The sequence below is a fragment of the Carcharhinus amblyrhynchos genome, unplaced genomic scaffold, assembly GCF_965287045.1.
Source record: "Carcharhinus amblyrhynchos unplaced genomic scaffold, sCarAmb.v2.hapA scaffold_605, whole genome shotgun sequence".
In the NCBI taxonomy this organism is placed as follows: Eukaryota; Metazoa; Chordata; class Chondrichthyes; order Carcharhiniformes; family Carcharhinidae; genus Carcharhinus; species Carcharhinus amblyrhynchos.
The window spans coordinates 80,938-100,274 of record NW_027650345.1 but is presented as its reverse complement, the minus strand read 5'-3'; the positions used below and the strand labels follow the sequence as shown (position 1 = coordinate 100,274).

The 19,337-nt window shown below is 49.5% G+C and overlaps 1 protein-coding gene across 1 annotated transcript in view; it reads left to right on the top strand.

Moving 5' to 3' along the window:
* Window positions 1-1,752: 1,752 nt before the first annotated feature.
* The window catches only part of LOC145339679 (uncharacterized), a gene marked incomplete at its 5' end in the record, with an annotated part of 56,546 nt that continues 38,961 nt past the window's right edge, over window positions 1,753-19,337 (top strand). Inside the window, 3 exons of the mRNA XM_080184191.1 lie at window positions 1,753-1,806; window positions 16,262-16,336; window positions 18,877-19,152. Of these exons, the coding sequence (XP_080040317.1) occupies window positions 1,753-1,806; window positions 16,262-16,336; window positions 18,877-19,152 (405 nt within the window). The remainder of the gene's footprint in view (window positions 1,807-16,261; window positions 16,337-18,876; window positions 19,153-19,337) is intronic.

Here is a 19,337-nt window from a genome sequence, read left to right as displayed (position 1 = left end):
ATGAGAGGGGAGAGAGACACTGGGTCACAGTGAGAGGGGAGGGAGACGCTGGGTCAAAGTGAGAGGGAGAGAGACGCTGGGTCACAGTGAGAGGGGAGAGAGACACTGGGTCACAGTGAGAGGGGAGAGAGACACTGGGTCACAGTGAGAGGGGAGAGAGACACTGGGTCACAGTGAGAGGGGAGAGAGACACTGGGTCACAGTGAGAGGGGAGAGAGACACTGGGTCACAGTGAGAGGGGAGAGACACTGGGTCACAGTGAGAGGGGAGAGAGACGCTGGGTCACAGTGAGAGGGGAGAGAGACACTGGGTCACAGTGAGAGGGGAGAGAGACACTGGGTCAAAGTGAGAGGGGAGAGAGACACTGGGTCACGGTGAGAGGGGAGAGAGACACTGGGTCACGGTGAGAGGGGAGAGAGACACTGGGTGACAGTGAGAGGGGAGAGAGACACTGGGTCACGGTGAGAGGGGAGAGAGACACTGGGTCACAGTGAGAGGGGGAGAGAGACACTGGGTCACAGTGAGAGGGGAGAAGAGACACTGGGTCACAGTGAGAGGGGAGAGAGACACTGGGTCACAGTGAGGGGAGAGAGACACTGGGTCACAGTGAGAGGGGAGAGAGACACTGGGTCACAGTGAGAGGGGAGAGAGACACTGGGTCACAGTGAGAGGGGAGAGAGACACTGGGTCACAGTGAGAGGGGAGAGAGACACTGGGTCACAGTGAGGGGAGAGAGACACTGGGTCACAGTGAGAGGGGAGAGAGACACTGGGTCACAGTGAGAGGGGAGAGAGACACTGGGTCACAGTGAGAGGGGAGAGAGACACTGGGTCACAGTGAGAGGAGAGAGAGACACTGGGTCACAGTGAGAGGGGAGAGACACACTGGGTCACAATGAGAGGGGAGAGACACTGGGTCACAGTGAGAGGGGAGGGAGACGCTGGGTCAAAGTGAGAGGGGAGAGAGACGTTGGGTCACAGTGAGAGGGGAGAGAGACACTGGGTCACAGTGAGAGGGGAGAGAGACACTGGGTCAAAGTGAGAGGGGAGAGAGACACTGGGTCACGTTGAGAGGGGAGAGAGACACTGGGTCACGGTGAGAGGGGAGAGAGACACTGGGTCACGGTGAGAGGGGAGAGAGACACTGGGTGACGGTGAGAGGGGAGAGAGACACTGGGTGACGGTGAGAGGGGAGAGAGACACTGGGTGACGGTGAGAGGGGAGAGAGACACTGGGTGACGGTGAGAGGGGAGAGAGACACTGGGTGACGGTGAGAGGGGAGAGAGACACTGGGTGACAGTGAGAGGGGAGAGAGACACTGGGTGACAGTGAGAGGGGGAGAGAGACACTGGGTGACAGTGAGAGGGGAGAGAGACACTGGGTCACAGTGAGAGGGGAGAGAGACACTGGGTGACAGTGAGAGGGGAGAGAGACACTGGGTGACAGTGAGAGGGGAGAGAGACACTGGGTGACAGTGAGAGGGGAGAGAGACACTGGGTGACAGTGAGAGGGGAGAGAGACACTGGGTGACAGTGAGAGGGGAGAGAGACACTGGGTGACAGTGAGAGGGGAGAGAGACACTGGGTCACAGTGAGAGGGGAGAGAGACACTGGGTCACAGTGAGAGGGGAGAGACACTGGGTCTGATGTGACATATCCAGGGATATATTTGAATGTTTTTTCACTGCTGCAGACTGATCAGTTACATTGGATATTTGCTGTCCAGTCTAATCTGTAAATCTTTCTTCCTACAGCTCCTCGCCAAAACCATTGAAAAATACTCACTACAGATTCAAACGGCACTCCAGGTGAGTAATGTGATCGAGTTCAAAGTGGAGAAATCAAGGAGGACTGAGAGACACCAATCAGTGTACAGATATCTCCCTGAGAGAGGGGACTGAGAGACACCAGTCAGTGTACAGATATCTCCCTGAGAGAGAGAGAGAAGGGGACTGAGAGACACCAGTCAGTGTACAGATATCTCCCTGAGAGAGAGAGCGGGACTGAGAGACACCAGTCAGTGTACAGATATCTCCCTGAGAGAGGGGACTGAGAGACACCAGTCAGTGTACAGATATCTCCCTGAGAGAGAGGGAGGGGACTGAGAGACACCAGTCAGTGTGCAGATATCTCCCTGAGAGAGAGAGAGAGAGGGACTGAGAGACACCAGTCAGTGTACAGATATCTCCCTGAGAGAGAGAGAGAAGGGGACTGAGAGACACCAGTCAGTGTACAGATATCTCCCTGAGAGAGAGAGCGGGACTGAGAGACACCAGTCAGTGTACAGATATCTCCCTGAGAGAGGGGACTGAGAGACACCAGTCAGTGTACAGATATCTCCCTGAGAGAGAGGGAGGGGACTGAGAGACACCAGTCAGTGTGCAGATATCTCCCTGAGAGAGAGAGAGAGAGGACTGAGAGACACCAGTCAGTGTACAGATATCTCCCTGAGAGAGAGAGAGGGGACTGAGAGACACCAGTCATAAGAACATAAGAACATAAGAAATAGGAGCAGGAGTAGGCCATCTGGCCCTTCGAGCCTGCCCCGCCATTCAATAAGATCATGGCTGATCTGTCGTGGCTCAGTTCCACATTCCTGCCCTCTCCCCATAACCCTTAATCCCCCCTCTTATCAAAAACCCATCAACCCGCTTCTTGAAAATATTTAGCGAGGCAGCCTCCACCACTTCAACGGGTAGAGAATTCCAGAGATTCACCACCCTTTGAGTGAAGAAGTTCCTCCTCAACTCCGTTCTAAAACGCCCCCCCTTTATCTTGAGGCTGTGCCCCCTAGTCCTACTGTCCTTTCTGAGCGGGAAGAGTCTCTCCACCTCTATCCTATCCATCCCATTCATCATCTTATACGTCTCAATGAGATCTCCCCTCATTCTTCTAAACTCTAACGAGTACAAGCCTAGTTCATTCAGCCTCTCCTCATAGCTCAACCCCCTCAACTCCGGTATCAGCCTAGTAAACCTCCTCTGCACTCCCTCCAAGGCCAAAATATCTTTGCGCAGGTGCGGCGCCCAAAACTGCACACAGTACTCCAGCTGCGGCCTCACCAATGCCCTATACAGCTGCAGCAAGACCTCCCTACTTTTATATTCAATCCCCCTCGCTATGAAGGCCAGCATCCCATTCGCCTTCCTGACCACCTGCTGCACCTGCAGGCTGGGTTTTTGCGACTCATGCACAAGGACCCCGAGGTCCCTCTGCACCGTCGCCTGCTGCAGTTTTTCGCCACGTAAGTAATAATCCTTCCTACCATTCTTCCTTCCAAAGTGGACCACCTCGCACTTGCCAACATTAAATTCCATTTGCCATTTCCTGGCCCATTCGCCCAGCCTATCTAGATCCTTCTGCAGACTCTCCACACCCTCCGCACAATTTGCCGTTCCCCCAATCTTGGTGTCATCCGCAAATTTCGACACCTACACTCGGTTCCCTCCTCCAGATCATCTATATAAATGGTAAAAAGCTGAGGCCCCAGCACCGACCCCTGGAGCACTCCACTAGTCACCATCCGCCAATCCGAATAGCACCCGTTGACCCCCACTCTCTGCCTCCTATTTGACAACCAATCCTCTATCCACGCTAACACCCTACCCCCAACTCCAAGTCCCCTGACCTTCTGCAATAACCTCTTATGAGGTACTTTGTCAAACGCCTTCTGAAAATCCAGAAAGACCACATCCACCGGCTCTCCTCTATCCACCGCCCTAGACACATCCTCATAGAACTCCAGTAAATTTGTCAGACTTGACTTCCTTTTAATGAAACCGTGCTGCGTCTGCTCTATCAAGCAATTCCCTTCAAGATGCCTCGCAATTTCCTCTTTAATGACGGATTTTAACATTTTACCTACCACAGACGTTAAACTAACCGGCCTATAATTCCCTGCCTTTTGCCTGGCACCCTTCTTAAACAACGGCGTAACATTATCCGTTTTCCAATCTTCCGGCACTTCCCCGGAATCCAGCGACGTCTGGAAAATAACCACCAAGGCATCCACTATCACCTCCGCCATTTCTTTCAGACCCTTGGATGCATTCCATCCGGTCCTGGGGACTTGTCCACAATCAGCCCCTCCAGTCTGTCGAGCACCGCCTCTCTAGTAACAGTAATGCCATTAAGACCCTCCAGTCCTACCACCTTTCCATCGCTAACACCCGGCAAATTATTCACGTCCTCCTCCGTGAAGACAGAAACAAAAAAGTTATTCAATACCTTAGCCATACCCCCATCCCCTACCACTAGGTCACCTTTCTCATCCTCTAAAGGACCAACGTTCACCCTAGCCATCCTCTTCTTGTTTATGTATTTATAAAAACTCTTGCTATCCTTTTTTATATTAAGCGCTAGCCCAGCTTCATAGTTTCTCCTACCCTCCTTTATCATCTTCTTTGTCAATCTTTGTTGACATTTAAACCTCTCCCAATCCTCTTCTCGCCCACTACTCTTCGCTACTCTAAATTCCTCCGCTTTTAACACTTTCCTTCACCTCCTTCGTTATCCACAGCTTATTACCTCTCCTCCTACAGTCCTTTTTGACCATCGGAATAAATTTCTGCTGAGCACCAAGAAAGATCTCCTTAAAGATCCTCCACTGCTCCTCAGCAGACCTACCTTCCAATGCACTCCCCCAGTCAACATTCGCCAATTCTTCTCTCATCCTACCGTACTCCCCTCTGTTCAAACAAAGGACGCGCGTCTGGGAACCCACTTTCTCCTCCTCCATCTGTACCAGAAACTCCACCATACAATGATCACTCTCTCCAAGAGGATCCTTCACCGCAAGGTCCCTAATTCTACCCGCCTCATTACATAGCACCAGATCCAAGATAGCTCGCTCCCTCGTCGGCTCCAACACGCACTGTTCAAGGAAACTATCCCGGCAGCATTCCAAGAACTCCTCCTCGAGCCCACCGTGTCCAACGTGGGTCGACCAATCAATATGCAGATTGAAATCCCCCATAACTACGGCCGTCCCATTCCTGCACGCCGCACTTATTTGCGCGTTAACAGCCCGCCCCACCTCCAGATCATTATTTGGGGGCCTATAGACGACACCCACCAGCGTCTTCCTCCCTTTGCTGTTCCTAATCTCTACCCACAACGATTCCACGTTCTGCTCCTTGGCTCCAATATCATCCCTTACTACCACCTTGATGCTATCCTTAATCAGCAGAGCTACGCCCCCCCCTTTTCCCTCCCGCCTATCCTTCCTAAACACTTGATACCCCTGTACATTCAGCTCCCAGTCCCTGTCACCTTGCAGCCACGTCTCTGTAATGGCCACCAGATCATATCCATTTGTGTCGATCTGCGCCACCAGCTCATCCACTTTATTCCGAATGCTTCGTGCATTCAGATAAAGCACCTTCATCCCAGCCTTCACCTGGACCCTATTTACCGTAACGCCACCAACCATACTCACGCCCCCTACTCCATCTATTATTGGGACATCCTCGGCCTCTTCCCTTACCTGTACCCTCTCCTTAACTTTAGACCCCGTAATGTCACCTACCCTCGCACCCTCCCCCCCCCTAATTAGTTTAAAGCCCTGTCTACAGTCCTCTTTACTCGATTCGCCAGGACTCTGGTCCCAGCACGGTTCAGACCAACCCCATCCCGCCCGAACAGGTCCCACCTACCCCAATACCGGTGCCAATGCCCCATAAATTCAAACCCATTCCTCCCACACCAATCTCTGAGCCACCCATTCATTTCCTTAATCCTGTCAACCCTACGCCCGTCTGCACACGGTTCAGGCAGTAGCCCAGAGATGACCACCTTTTCGGTTCTACTTTTTAATTCCTTTCCCAGCTTTTCATACTCCCTCCCCAGATCCTCAGTCCGCATTTTGCCTACGTCATTGGCACCCACATGTACCACAACGACCGGATTCTCACCCTCCCACTCCAGGTTCCTCTGCAGTGTACAGATATCTCCCTGAGAGAGAGAGAGAGAGAGGGGACTGAGAGACACCAGTCAGTGTACAGATATCTCCCTGAGAGAGAGAGAGAGGGGACTGAGAGACACCAGTCAGTGTACAGATATCTCCCTGAGAGAGAGAGAGGGGACTGAGAGACACCAGTCAGTGTACAGATATCTCCCTGAGAGAGAGAGAGAGGGGACTGAGAGACACCAGTCAGTGTACAGATATCTCCCTGAGAGAGAGAGGGAGGGGACTGAGAGACACCAGTCAGTGTACAGATATCTCCCTGAGAGAGAGAGAGAGGGGACTGAGAGACACCAGTCAGTGTACAGATATCTCCCTGAGAGAGAGAGAGAGGGGACTGAGAGACACCAGTCAGTGTACAGATATCTCCCTGAGAGAGAGGGGGGACTGAGAGACACCAGTCAGTGTACAGATATCTCCCTGAGAGAGAGAGAGGGGACTGAGAGACACCAGTCAGTGTACAGATATCTCCCTGAGAGAGAGAGAGGGGACTGAGAGACACCAATCAGTGTACAGATATCTCCCTGAGAGAGAGGGGGGACTGAGAGACACCAGTCAGTGTACAGATATCTCCCTGAGAGAGAGAGAGGGGACTGAGAGACACCAGTCAGTGTACAGATATCTCCCTGAGAGAGAGAGAGGGGACTGAGAGACACCAGTCAGTGTACAGATATCTCCCTGAGAGAGAGAGAGAGGGGACTGAGAGACACCAATCAGTGTACAGATATCTCCCTGAGAGAGAGGGGGGACTGAGAGACACCAGTCAGTGTACAGATATCTCCCTGAGAGAGAGAGAGAGAGAGGGGACTGAGAGACACCAGTCAGTGTACAGATATCTCCCTGAGAGAGAGAGAGAGAGAGGGGACTGAGAGACACCAGTCAGTGTACAGATATCTCCCTGAGAGAGAGAGAGAGAGAGAGGGGACTGAGAGACACCAGTCAGTGTACAGATATCTCCCTGAGAGAGAGAGAGAGAGGGGACTGAGAGACACCAGTCAGTGTACAGATATCTCCCAGAGAGAGAGAGAGGGGACTGAGAGACACCAGTCAGTGTACAGATATCTCCCTGAGAGAGAGAGAGAGAGAGGGGACTGAGAGACACCAGTCAGTGTACAGATATCTCCCAGAGAGAGAGAGAGGGGACTGAGAGACACCAGTCAGTGTACAGATATCTCCCTGAGAGAGAGAGAGAGAGAGGGGACTGAGAGACACCAGTCAGTGTACAGATATCTCCCTGAGAGAGAGAGAGAGAGGGGACTGAGAGACACCAGTCAGTGTACAGATATCTCCCTGAGAGAGAGAGAGGGGACTGAGAGACACCAGTCAGTGTACAGATATCTCCCTGAGAGAGAGAGAGGGGACTGAGAGACACCAGTCAGTGTACAGATATCTCCCTGAGAGAGAGAGAGGGGACTGAGAGACACCAGTCAGTGTACAGATATACAATGAACCAAAAAAAAAGCCCAGGAAACAGGCCCCTTGGCCCAACGAGCCCGCGCCGCCATTTTAACATCACCAGTCCCCCCTCCACCCATGTCCCTTATCTACAAAGAACAGCCCGGCACGGGAAACAGGCCCCAGCCCAATGAGCCCGCGCCACCATTTTAAAGCATTTTCCTGCACCTACCTTACCCCGTGTGTATGCAAATGGTACCCCAACTGTAGCCAGATTCAGGGGGGAATAATGTAGGGTCAATTTGTTACACCAATCAGTCTAAGAGCACATCTTTGGGGTGTGGGAGGAAACCGGAGCACCCGGAGAAAACCCACGCAAGCACAGGGAGAATGCGCAAACTCCCACAGACACCGGCCCCAAATCCATGTGTCTGCACATCAATCAGTGATAGTCACTGAGCTGTCGTGGTGCCCATCATTAAGCATACACAACAACGCGAAGTACTGGGCTACTCTCGACACATCCAAGAGCAGCCCACGCATGACCCACCGTGTGCATGCCCCTCGTTTGACAACAAGGTGGACCGACACCTGTGGATTAAAAGAGACAAAACATTAACATGTAATATTACATTTCCAGTGTCGTCTCGAGGCTCTGACCCTTTTTAATACCGTCTTATATAACCCTCCATCCCCGTTTCACTCATGTGTCTATCTAAGTAAACCTTAAACAACTCCAGCGTGCCTGCCTCCACCACCTTACTTGGTAGTGCATTCCATACCCCCACGACCCTCTGTGTGAAAAACCTCCCTCTAGCATCCAAATTATACTTCTCCCCCCTCACCCTCAGATCATGACCTCTCGTAATAGTTGTCCCCAGTCTATGGAAAAGCCTGCCACTGTTGACTCTATCTATTCCCTTCATTATTTAATACACCTCTATCAGATCCCCCCTTAATCTCCGTCTTTCTAAGGAGAAGAGCCCCAGTTTTTCCAATCTTTCCTCATAACCCAGTCTATTGTTTTATGGCAATCCACATTGAGGGAAACTAATTTAGGGACAATTTATTACCTCCAATCATTCTAATAGCACATCTTTGGGGTGTGGGAGGAAACCGGAGCACCCGGAGAAAACCCACGCAAGCACGGGGAGAATGCGCAAACTCCCACAGACACCGGCCCAAATCCATGTGTCTGCACAGCAAACAGTGATAGTCACTGAGCTGTCGTCTTGCCCAGTATCTGGTCCAGTTTAGGCACACACACTAACGACATGAAGCACTAGGCCAATCTCGAACATTCAAGTGCTGCCCTAGTACGACCCATCACGTGTATGCCCCTCGTTGGACAACAAGGCGGACCGACTTAAAACCTGTGAATTAAAACAGAAAAAACATTATCATCATACCACATCCTTTTACATTACCAGCGACATCTCAATGCTAATGAACCTTATTTAAAACAATCTCCTATATGCTCCCATCTCCAACCCACTCATGTGCCTGTCTAAGTTACTCTTAAACAACTCCAGTGTGCCTGCCTCCACCACCTTACTTGGCAGAGCATTCCATACCCCCACTATCCTCTGTGTGAAAAACCTCCCTCTAATATCTGTGTTATACTTCTCCCCCCTCACCTTAAGCCCATGGCCCCTTGTCCTGTGTGTCTCTATTATAGGAAATAGCTTACCTCTGTTTACTCTATCTATACCCTTTATAATCTTATATACCTCTATTAGATCCCCCCTCAGTCGCCGTCTTTCAAGGGAAAAGAGCCCCAATTTCTTCAATCTTTCCTCATACCCCAGTCCTTCCATACCAGGCAACATCTTGGTAAACCTCCTCTGCACTCTCTCCAGAGTCTCCACGTCCTTCCGGTAGTAAGGCGACCAGAACTGGACGCAGTACTCTAAATGCGGCCTAACCAACGTTCTGTACAACTGCAACATTAGACTCCAGCTCTTATATTCTATACTGTTTCCTATAAAGGCTAACATACCATAGGCTTTCTTCACCACACTCTCCACTTGCACTGCCACCTTCAATCACTTGTGCACTTGCACCCCCAGGTCTCGCTGCAATTCTATACTCCTTATGGGCTTACCCTTTGTCATATAACTCCCCCCTACATTATTCCAGCCAAAATGCATCACCTCATTTATCCGGATTAAACTCCATTTGCCATATATCTGCCCAATATACCAGCCTATAAATATCCCGTTGTTTTGCCAGACACTGCTCCTCACTGTCCGCCAATCCAGCCATCTTGGTGTCATCAGCAAATTTGCTGATCACACCACTTACTCCCTCTTCCAAATCATTTATATACACTATAAAGAGAAGAGGTCCCAGTGCTGAGCCCTGTGGCACACCACTAGTGACAGACCTCCAGCTAGAAAAAGACCCCTCCACTACTACTCTCTGTCTCCTCTTAGCAACAGTAAAAAGTCTGACAACACCAGGTTTTAGTCCAACCGATTTATTTGATAATACTCACAAGCTTTCGAGGTTTCCCTCTTCGTCAGGTGATGAAGAGGGAAACCTCGAAAGCTTGTGAGTATTATCAAATAAATCGGTTGGACTAAAACCTGGTGTTGTCAGACTTTTTACTGTGTTTACGCCAGTCCAACGCCGGCATACCCACATCATGTCTTCTTAGCAAGCCAGTTCTCAACCCATCTACCTGGCCTCGTATCCCATGAGCCTTAATCTTTTCTACCAGCCTACCATGAGGGACTTTGTCAAACGCCTTACTGAAATCCATATAGACGACATCAATGGCTCGTCCTTCGTCAACCGTTTTTGTCACCTCCTCAAAAAATTCTACCAGATTCGTAAGGCAAGACTTCCCCTTAACAAAGCCATGCTGCGTATCCTTAATCAGATCGCAATGCTCTAAGTGCTCATACATCCTATCCCTAAGAATCCTCTCCATCAACTTGCCTACCACTGACGTTAAACTCACTGGTCTATAGTTACCCGGGCTATCCCTCCGACCCTTTTTAAACAACGGTACCACGTTCGCTATCCTCCAGTCCTCTGAGACCTCACCTGTGTCCAAAGAAGAGACAAAGATTTGCGTCAGAGGCCCAGCAATTTCATCTCTCACCTCCCTAAGCAGCCTAGGATAAATGCAATCGGGCCCCGGAGATTTATCAGTTTTAATGCCACCTAAAAGCCCTAACACTTCTTCCCTCGTAATGGATAGTTCCTTCAATTGGTCTACAGTTCCCTCGAAGATTGTACCAGACATCAAGCCCCTCTCCTTCGTGAATACCGACGCAAAGTATTCATTCAGGATCTCCCCCATTCCCTCGGACTCTAAGCACAATTCCCCTCCTCTGTCCCTGAAAGGACCGATTTTACCCCTAGCCACCCTTTTGCTCCTGACATCGGAGTAAAACGCCTTTGGATTTTCCTTAATCCTACCGGCCAAAGCCATTTCATGCCCCCTTTTTGCCCTCCTAACTCCCCGTTTGAGATCCTCCGACTCTCTCTGTACTCCTCCAACGCTCTCTCCGTTCCCAGTTGCTTTGACCTGACATACGCCTCTCGTTTCTTCCTGATCAGGTCTTCTATATCTCTAGTAATCCACGGCTCTCTAATCCTACCTTTCCCATCCTTCCTCCTAACCGGCACATGCCTTTCCTGCACCCATTGCAGTTTTCCCTTGAAAGACTCCCACATGCCTAACGTGGTCTTGCCTTCCAACAGCCTATCCCAGTCTGTATCCCTAAGCTCCTGCCTAATCCGGCTGTATCTAGCCTTCCCCCAATTTAGCACCCTCCCCTTAGGACAGCTCTCGTCTTTTTCCATTAGTATCCTAAAGTAGACGGAGTTGTGGTCACTATTAGCCACACGTTCACCTACTGCAACCTCAACCACCTGACCCGGCTCATTGCCCAGAACTAAATCCAGTATAGCCCCCTCTCTAGTCGGGCTATCTACATACTGCTCCAAGGACCCTTCCAATACACATCTTACAAATTCCTCCCCATCCGAACCCCTGGTTCTAGGCACCTTCCAATCCACCCCATGGAGATTAAAATCTCCCACTATGACAACCCTGTTCTTCCTACACTTATCCAAAATGTCTCTACGTAGACCCTCTTCCACTGCCTGCGGGCTGTCGGGTGGCCTGTAGTACACTCCTAGCATAGTAATGGCCCCCTTCCTATTCCTCAACTCCACCCACAGAGACTCAATTCCTACCCACTCTATATTATCCTCCCTCTGCACTGCTGTGATCTGCTCCCTAACTAACAGCGCCACTCCCCCACCTCTTTTCGACCCTCCCCTATCACACTAAAACACTTATACCCAGGAATATTTAGCTGCCAGTCCTGCCCCTCCTTTAACCACGTCTCTGTCACTGCAACCACGTCTAAATTCCTCACGAACATCAAGGCCTTAAGTTCATCCATCTTACCCGTCACACTCCTCGCATTAACACAGATGCACTGAAGACCCTCAGGCCCACTCGGATCCTCCGCCTCCTGGGAGATTTTCCTCTCATCTAGACTTACCCTGACCTCCAACTCACTCCCACTCCCAGTGCCTGAGCTGTCTCTCTCCTCCCCAACCCCCTCCATATTAGTTCAAACCCTGCTGAAACACTCCAGCTAAAATATGTGTGCCCTTCCCATTTAAATGTTCCCCATCCCACTTGTACAAGTGCCCTTCCCTCACAAAGACTTCCCAGTGGTCTACAAAACTAAAACCCTCTGTCCTGCACCAATCCCTCAGCCACGCATTCAGCTGTAGGATCTCATTATTTTTATCCCTGCTATTGCTGGGCACTGGCAGCAGCCCAGAGATCACCTATCAATTCCTTTAACCCTCCCATCCCCCACCACTATCTCACATCCAGCCCCCTTCCTTCCCCCTGAAGCATTCTGGTCTTCCTCCTGCCTTTTCCACCCCAGTTGTCGCCTTACCCCTGATATTTTGGGCGACGACCTCTGGGGTAGCCTTTGGACCATTACTCCTCTTCTTTTTCCCCTTCCTAACCGTAATCCACCCATCCCCCCGCCCCAGGCTCTGGGATCTCCTCGTAGCCGTGGTTCCTATTCATTATCACCTCATTCTCCCTGACTAAAAATAAATCCTCCAACCTCAGCTCTAATTGCCTAACTCGGGCCCTCAAACGCTGCAACTCCAGACATTTGGTGCAGATATGGACTTTCGGGAGATGCTGTGTCTCCAGGAACTCCAGGAACATATTGCACCTAGCGCAGCTGACGCGTCTCCCCAAAGACCCTGCCATTTATTTGACCACCTTTAGAATTATGGACACAGATGGAAAAATTGGACGAGTAACTCACCTTGCCTAAGCCTGCTCTCACCTAAGCCCTGTGAGCCAAAGCCCTTGCAGCATTCACTCTGCACCCTCCTCACTCCACTGCCCGCTCCCGATGCTGCCCGCTGTCTATTGCGACCTTCTTTTTGTACTCCCGCGCTCCCTTCCCGACTGCCCCTGCGCCTAGGCCCCGCTACGGAAAGCAAAAACAAACAAAAACCCCGCGAACCGGCAATACACTGAAGAAATAAAGTAAATCGCAATTTCAAGACTCATCAGCCACCAGTACACTGCTCCGGAGAACAATGAGGATTTCCTCTTTGAATATTTTCCTATAAATTTCCTATTTCCTCTTTCAATATCTCCCTGAGAGAGAGGGGGGACTGAGAGACACCAGTCAGTGTACAGATATCTCCCTGAGAGAGAGAGAGAGAGGTCTGAGAGACACCAGTCAGTGTACAGATATCTCCCTGAGAGAGAGGGGACTGAGAGACACCAGTCAGTGTACAGATATCTCCCTGAGAGAGAGAGAGAGAGGGGACTGAGAGACACCAGTCAGTGTACAGATGTCTCCCTGAGAGAGAGAGAGAGGGGACTGAGAGACACCAGTCAGTGTACAGATATCTCCCTGAGAGAGAGAGGGGATGAGAGGCACCAGTCAGTGTACAGATATCTCCCTGAGAGAGAGAGAGAGGGGACTGAGAGACACCAGTCAGTGTACAGATGTCTCCCTGAGAGAGGGGGGACTGAGAGACACCAGTCAGTGTACAGATATCTCCCTGAGAGAGAGAGGGGATGAGAGGCACCAGTCAGTGTACAGATATCTCCCTGAGAGAGAGAGAGAGGGGACTGAGAGACACCAGTCAGTGTACAGATATTTCCCTGAGAGAGAGAGGACTGAGAGGTGTACAAGTTTGTGAAAATATTTTCGGTTGCGGGAGAGTAGATTTTAACAAAATTAGTTCAGATCTGGCCAAGAAAGACTAGAACCTGTTACTTGTGAGGAAATCAACCGAGGAATGGTGGGGATGTTCGAAGATGAAATGGGGAGGGTATTGGCCCAACAGGAAGGTGTAACAAACCCAGAGAACCATGGATGACACAAGACGTCCTGGATACAATGAGAAGGAATAGGAAAGTTTTTAACAAGTATAATGGGAATAAGTCTGCGGAGGCATTAGTGGAGTACAGTAAGTGCAGGATGTGGCTTCAGAAATCAATTAGGAAAAATAACAGGGGACATGAGAAAGCTCTGGCTGATAAAAGTAGAGAACATCATATGATATTTTATATCAATGGGAAGAGGATAACCAGGAGAAGAGTAAGTCTCATTAGGGACCAAAGGAGAAATCTGTGGGTGGAGGCAGAGGACATTGGTAGGGTGTTAAACAAATATTTCACATCTCCCTTCACCCATGAGAAAGAGGAGGTCGTTATGGAACGTGGAGCGAGTCTGTGAGGCTCTGGAGAAAATTATCACAGGGAGTGAGAAGGTATTGGCGGGGCTTAAAGTGGACAATCTCCAGGTCTGGATGAAATGTGTCCCAGGCTGTTGTGAGAGGCTGGGGAGGAGATTTCAGTGCCTCCTTTAATTCCTCCTTGGTAACCAGGGAGGTACCAGAGGACTGGGGAACAGCTAATGTGGGCCCACTATTGAAGAAAGGTTGTAGAGACAAGCCAGGGAACTACAGACCAGTGAGTGTCACATCTGTAGTTTGGGGAATTACTGGAGAACATTCTGAAGGAGAGAATCTATCTCTATTTGGAGAGGCAAGGTTTGATCAGGGATAGTCAGCATGGTTTTGTCAGTGGGAGATCATGTCTAACAAATTTAATTGAACTTTTTGAGCATGTAACCGAGACTGTGGACAAGGGAGTGTGGTTGGTGTAGTTTACATGGATTTCAGCAAAGTCTTTGACAAAATCCCACGTGGGCGGCTTATTAAGAAGGCTAATGCACATGGAATACAGGGTAATCTGACAAGGTGGATTCATAATTAGCTTAGCGGTAGGAGGCAGAGGATGGTGACACATGGCTGCTCTAGTGACTGGAGGCCAGTGACCAGTGATGTATCACAGCGATCTGTATTGGGCCCCCTGTTCGCCATTGATATAAATGACATAGATTACCATGTGGGAAGTAGGATCAGTAAGTTTGCTGATGACACAAAGATTGGCTGGGTGGATAACAGTGAGTTTGTGTGTCCTCAGTTGCAGGAAGATATAGACACGGTCAAATGGGCGGATAAGTGGCAGATGGAATTTAAACCTGAAAAATGTGAGGTGATGCACTTTGGAAGGAGTAATTTGATAAGGAAGTACACTATTACAGGTCTGAAACTGGGAAGTTCCAAAGAACAAAGGGACCTTGGTGAGATTGTCCCCAGATCCCTGAAGGTGGAAAGGCAGGTTCATAGGGTGGTGAAGAAGGCACATGGCACATTCGCCTTTATCAATCAGGGTATAGATCACAGAAACAGAGAGGTCATAATGGGGTTGTATCGAACTTTGTCAAGGCCACAGCTGGAATGCTGTGTGCAGTTCTGGTCACCACATTATAGAAAGGACATGAATACACTGGAAGGGGTGCAGAGGAGATTCACCAGGAATCTGCCTGGGATGAAACATGGAAGTTATAAGGAGAGGTTGGGTAGGCTTGGGTTGGTTCAGTTGGAGCAGAGAAGACTGAGGAACAAACTGATCGAGACATACAAGATTCTGAGGGACAAGGACAGAGTGGATAAGGAGCAGCTGTTCCCTTGAGTTGAAGGTCAGTTACGACAGGAACGGTACAGTTGCAAATTGAATATGACACAGCATTTCCGGAAAGTTAGGATCATAATGATTTGTCATCATTTCTCTGAAATCAAAGCTCCTGGACTCTGGTGTCTCCAGATACGTCATAAGAACATAATAAGAAATAGGAGCAGGAGTAGGCCATCTAGCCCTTCGAGCCTGCCCCGCCATTCAATAAGATCATAGCTGATCTGTCAAACTTTTTATAGTACTGAATGTTGCAGCCCCACACAAAGTCAACAGAGTGACTAATTGCAGAGTATCTTCTATTTTGTTTGCTCAAAAGAAATACCTCATTGTCTCATCATACTGCAGCTGGTCTTCAATACTCATGTTGTATGGCTCCAAAGCTGAATGATACAGGCTTAACAGGTTCTGAAGAGCAGAGTTACCAAAAAGTACATCTCATTTCCAGTAGAATAACTCCACAAGTTGGCTGTGATGGAACCGTGATTTAATGCAGTGAATGCAAACACACAATAACCACAAGCCTGTGGTGAACACAGCAGCTCCCAAAAAGCACTAAAAGGTTAATAGACCCTCTCAGAGTCTTGCTTTATACAGTATACAATCTGCACCAGGCCTACCCATTACCAATCTCCAGAGAGCTCTATTCAGTCAGTCCAACAGGGAGGTCTATCAGTGGTTTCCCCATGCAGATCATAGGGGTTATCACAAACATAGACTCTTTTTTTTCCCTCACAGTGACACTCTTGTGAGGAATATTGATAACGGCCAAAGAGAAAGCTTTGCCATCTGTATTTTCCCTGTGAAATTAAATAACATTTTACTGAACATTTTTTCTTCACAGATGTCCAATATTTTATGGAACGTGAAACAAAGAGAGGACAAAATACAAGAATTTAAAAATTACATTCAAGATCAGGTACCGCAGTACTGAATAGGTGACACAAGGTTGAATGCAATAGTGCTCCGGTGAATGACTTGGGTTCTGCGTGTTGACGGGGACAGTGCAGAGGGAACGTTGCCTTCAGTTGAATACGGTTCTCCATCTGTCCTGGGAGTGTTTGATGGGGACAGTGTGGAGGGAGCTTTACTCTGTATCTAACCCCATGCTGTACCTGTCCTAGGAGTGTTTGATGGGGGGACAGTGTAGAGAGAGCTTTACTCTGTATCTAACCCCATGCTGTCCCTGTCCTGGGAGTGTTTGATGGGGACAGTGTAGAGGGAGCTTTACTCTGTTTCTAACCCTGTGCTGTATCTGTCCTGGGAGTGTTTGATGGGGGGACAGTGTAGAGAGAGCTTTACTCTGTTTCTAACCCTGTGCTGTATCTGTCCTGGGAATGTTTGATGGGGGGAACAGTGTAGAGGCAGCTTTACTTTGTATCTAACCCCGTGCTGTACCTGCCCTGGGAGGTAGCAGGCAAAAGGCAGGGAATTATAGGCCGGTTACCTTAACATCTGTAGTTGGAAAAATGCTTGAATCCGTCATCAAAGAAGAAATAGCGAGGCACCGAGAAAAGAATGGTTTGATAGTGCAGACGCAGCACGGATTCGTTAAGGGGAAGTCGTGTTTGACAAATTTATTGGATTTCTATGAGGATGTGACTAGTGCTGTAGATAGAGGGGAACTGGTGGATGTGGTGTTTCTCGATTTTCAAAAGGCGTTTGATAAGGTGCCTCATAAAAAGTTGCTACAGAAGGTTAGGGGGCATGGAGTCGGGGATAAGATGTCAGCGTGGATAGAGGATTGGTTGTCTAATAGGAAGCAGAGAGTTGATATCAATGGGTGCTATTCTGATTGGCGGTTGGTGACTAGTGGAGTGCCGCAGGGATCGGTGCTGGGGCCTCAGCTATTTACCATTTTATCGATGGAGGGGGCTGAGTGTAGGATAACAAAATTTGCTGATGACACAAAGATAAGTGGAAAAGCAAATTGTGCGGAGGGTGTGGAAAGTCTGCAGAGGGATCTGGATAGGCTGAGCGAGTGGGCGAGGACCTGGCAGATGGAATACAATGTTAGCAAGTGTGAGGTTATCCACTTTGGCAGGAATAATAGTAGGAGGGATTACTGTTTAAAGGGCGAAAAGCTGCAGCATGCTACGGGGCAGAGGGACCTGGAGGTCCTTGTGCATGAGTCGCAAAAACCCAGTCTGCAGGTGCAGCAGGTGATCAAGAAAGCGAATGGGATGCTGGCCTTCATAGCGAGGGGGATTGAATATAAAAGTAGGGAGGTCTCGCTGCGACTGTACAGGGCACTGGTGAGGCCGCAGCTGGAGTACTGTGTGCAGTTTTGGTCGCTGCACTTGCGCAAGGATATTTTGGCCTTGGAGGGAGTGCAGAGGAGGTTCACTCAGCTGATACCGGAGATGAGGGGGTTGGACAATGAAGAGAGACTAAACAGACTGGGTCTGTACTCGTTGGAGTTTAGAAGGATGAGGGGGGATCTGATAGAGAGGTATAAGATAATGAATGGGATGGATAGGGTAGAGGTAGAGAGATTCTTCCCGCTCAGAAAGGACAGCAGGACTAGAGGGCACAGCCTCAAGATAAGGCGGGGGGGGGTGCAGTTTAGAACGGAGTTGAGGAGGAACTTCTTCACTCAAAGGGTGGTGAATCTCTGGAATTCTCTGCCCGTTGAAGTGGTGGGGGCTACCTCGCTAAATACATTTAAGTCACGGGTAGATAGGTTTCTGATAGACAGGAGAATTAAGGGTTATGGGGAGAAAGCGGGAAAGTGGAACTGATCCACTTCAGATCAGCCATGATCTTATTGAATGACGGGGCAGGCTCGAAGAGCTAGATGGCCTACTCCTGCTCCTATTTCTTATGTTCTGATATTCTTATGTTTGATGGGGGACAGTGTAGAGGGAGCTTTACTCTGTATTTAACCCCGTGCTGTACCTGTCCTGGGAAAGTTTGATGGGGACAGTGCAGAGGGAGATTTACTCTGTATCTAATCCCGTGCTGTACCTGTCCTGGGAGTGTTTGATGGGGACAGTGTAGAGGGAGCCTTACTCTGTATCTAACCCCGTGCTGTACCTGTCCTGGGAATGTTTGATGGGTACCATGTAGAGGGAGCTTTACGATGTGTCTAACCCCGTGCTGTACTTCTCCTGGGAGTGTTTGATGGGTACCATGTAGAGGGAGCTTTACGATGTGTCTAACCCCGTGCTGTACCTCTCCTGGGAGTGTTGGACTGGGACAGTGCAGAGGGAGTTTTACTCTGTATCTAACCCCGTGCTGTACCTCTCCTGGGAGTATTTGATGGGGGACAGTGTAGAGGGAGCTTTACTCTGTATCTAACCTCGTGCTGTACCTGTCCTGGGAGTGTTTGATGGGGGGACAGTGTAGAGGGAGCTTTACTCTGTATCTAACCCCATGCTCTACCTGTCCTGTGGGAGTGTTTGATGGGGACAGTATCTCGGGATTCCATTTTATCTCAGACTGTTTTCTGTTTTTTAGAAGCAATGGACGGAGGATGTCTCGAAGAGGGTAAAGACCAGTCCACATTCAATGCAGAGTATCCTGATGGAGACAGCTAAGGCCCTGATGGATGATTTTCGGAAGAATATGAGAGTGAGCGAGGAGGATCAAACTACAGAAGTTGATGAGTTTGACAAGGCGTTGATGAATGAACTGGAGAGCTTCTGTAAGAATTATGGGCTCATGTTTAATTTGGCGATTGAGGAACTGAAGAAGAAAAAGCTGGAAGAATTTCAAAGCTTCTTCGAGCAACAGGTAGAGCAGATCAAAGAGGCAGCGGGACTGGAAATGTGACTGCGTCAAGGGAGATTCTCTCAAAACCCGTGCTGTACCTGTCCTGGGAGTGTTTGATGGGGACAGTGTAAAGGGAGCTTTACTCTGTATCTAACCCCATGCGGTACCTGCCCTGGGAGTGTTTGATGGGGGACAGTGTAGAAGGA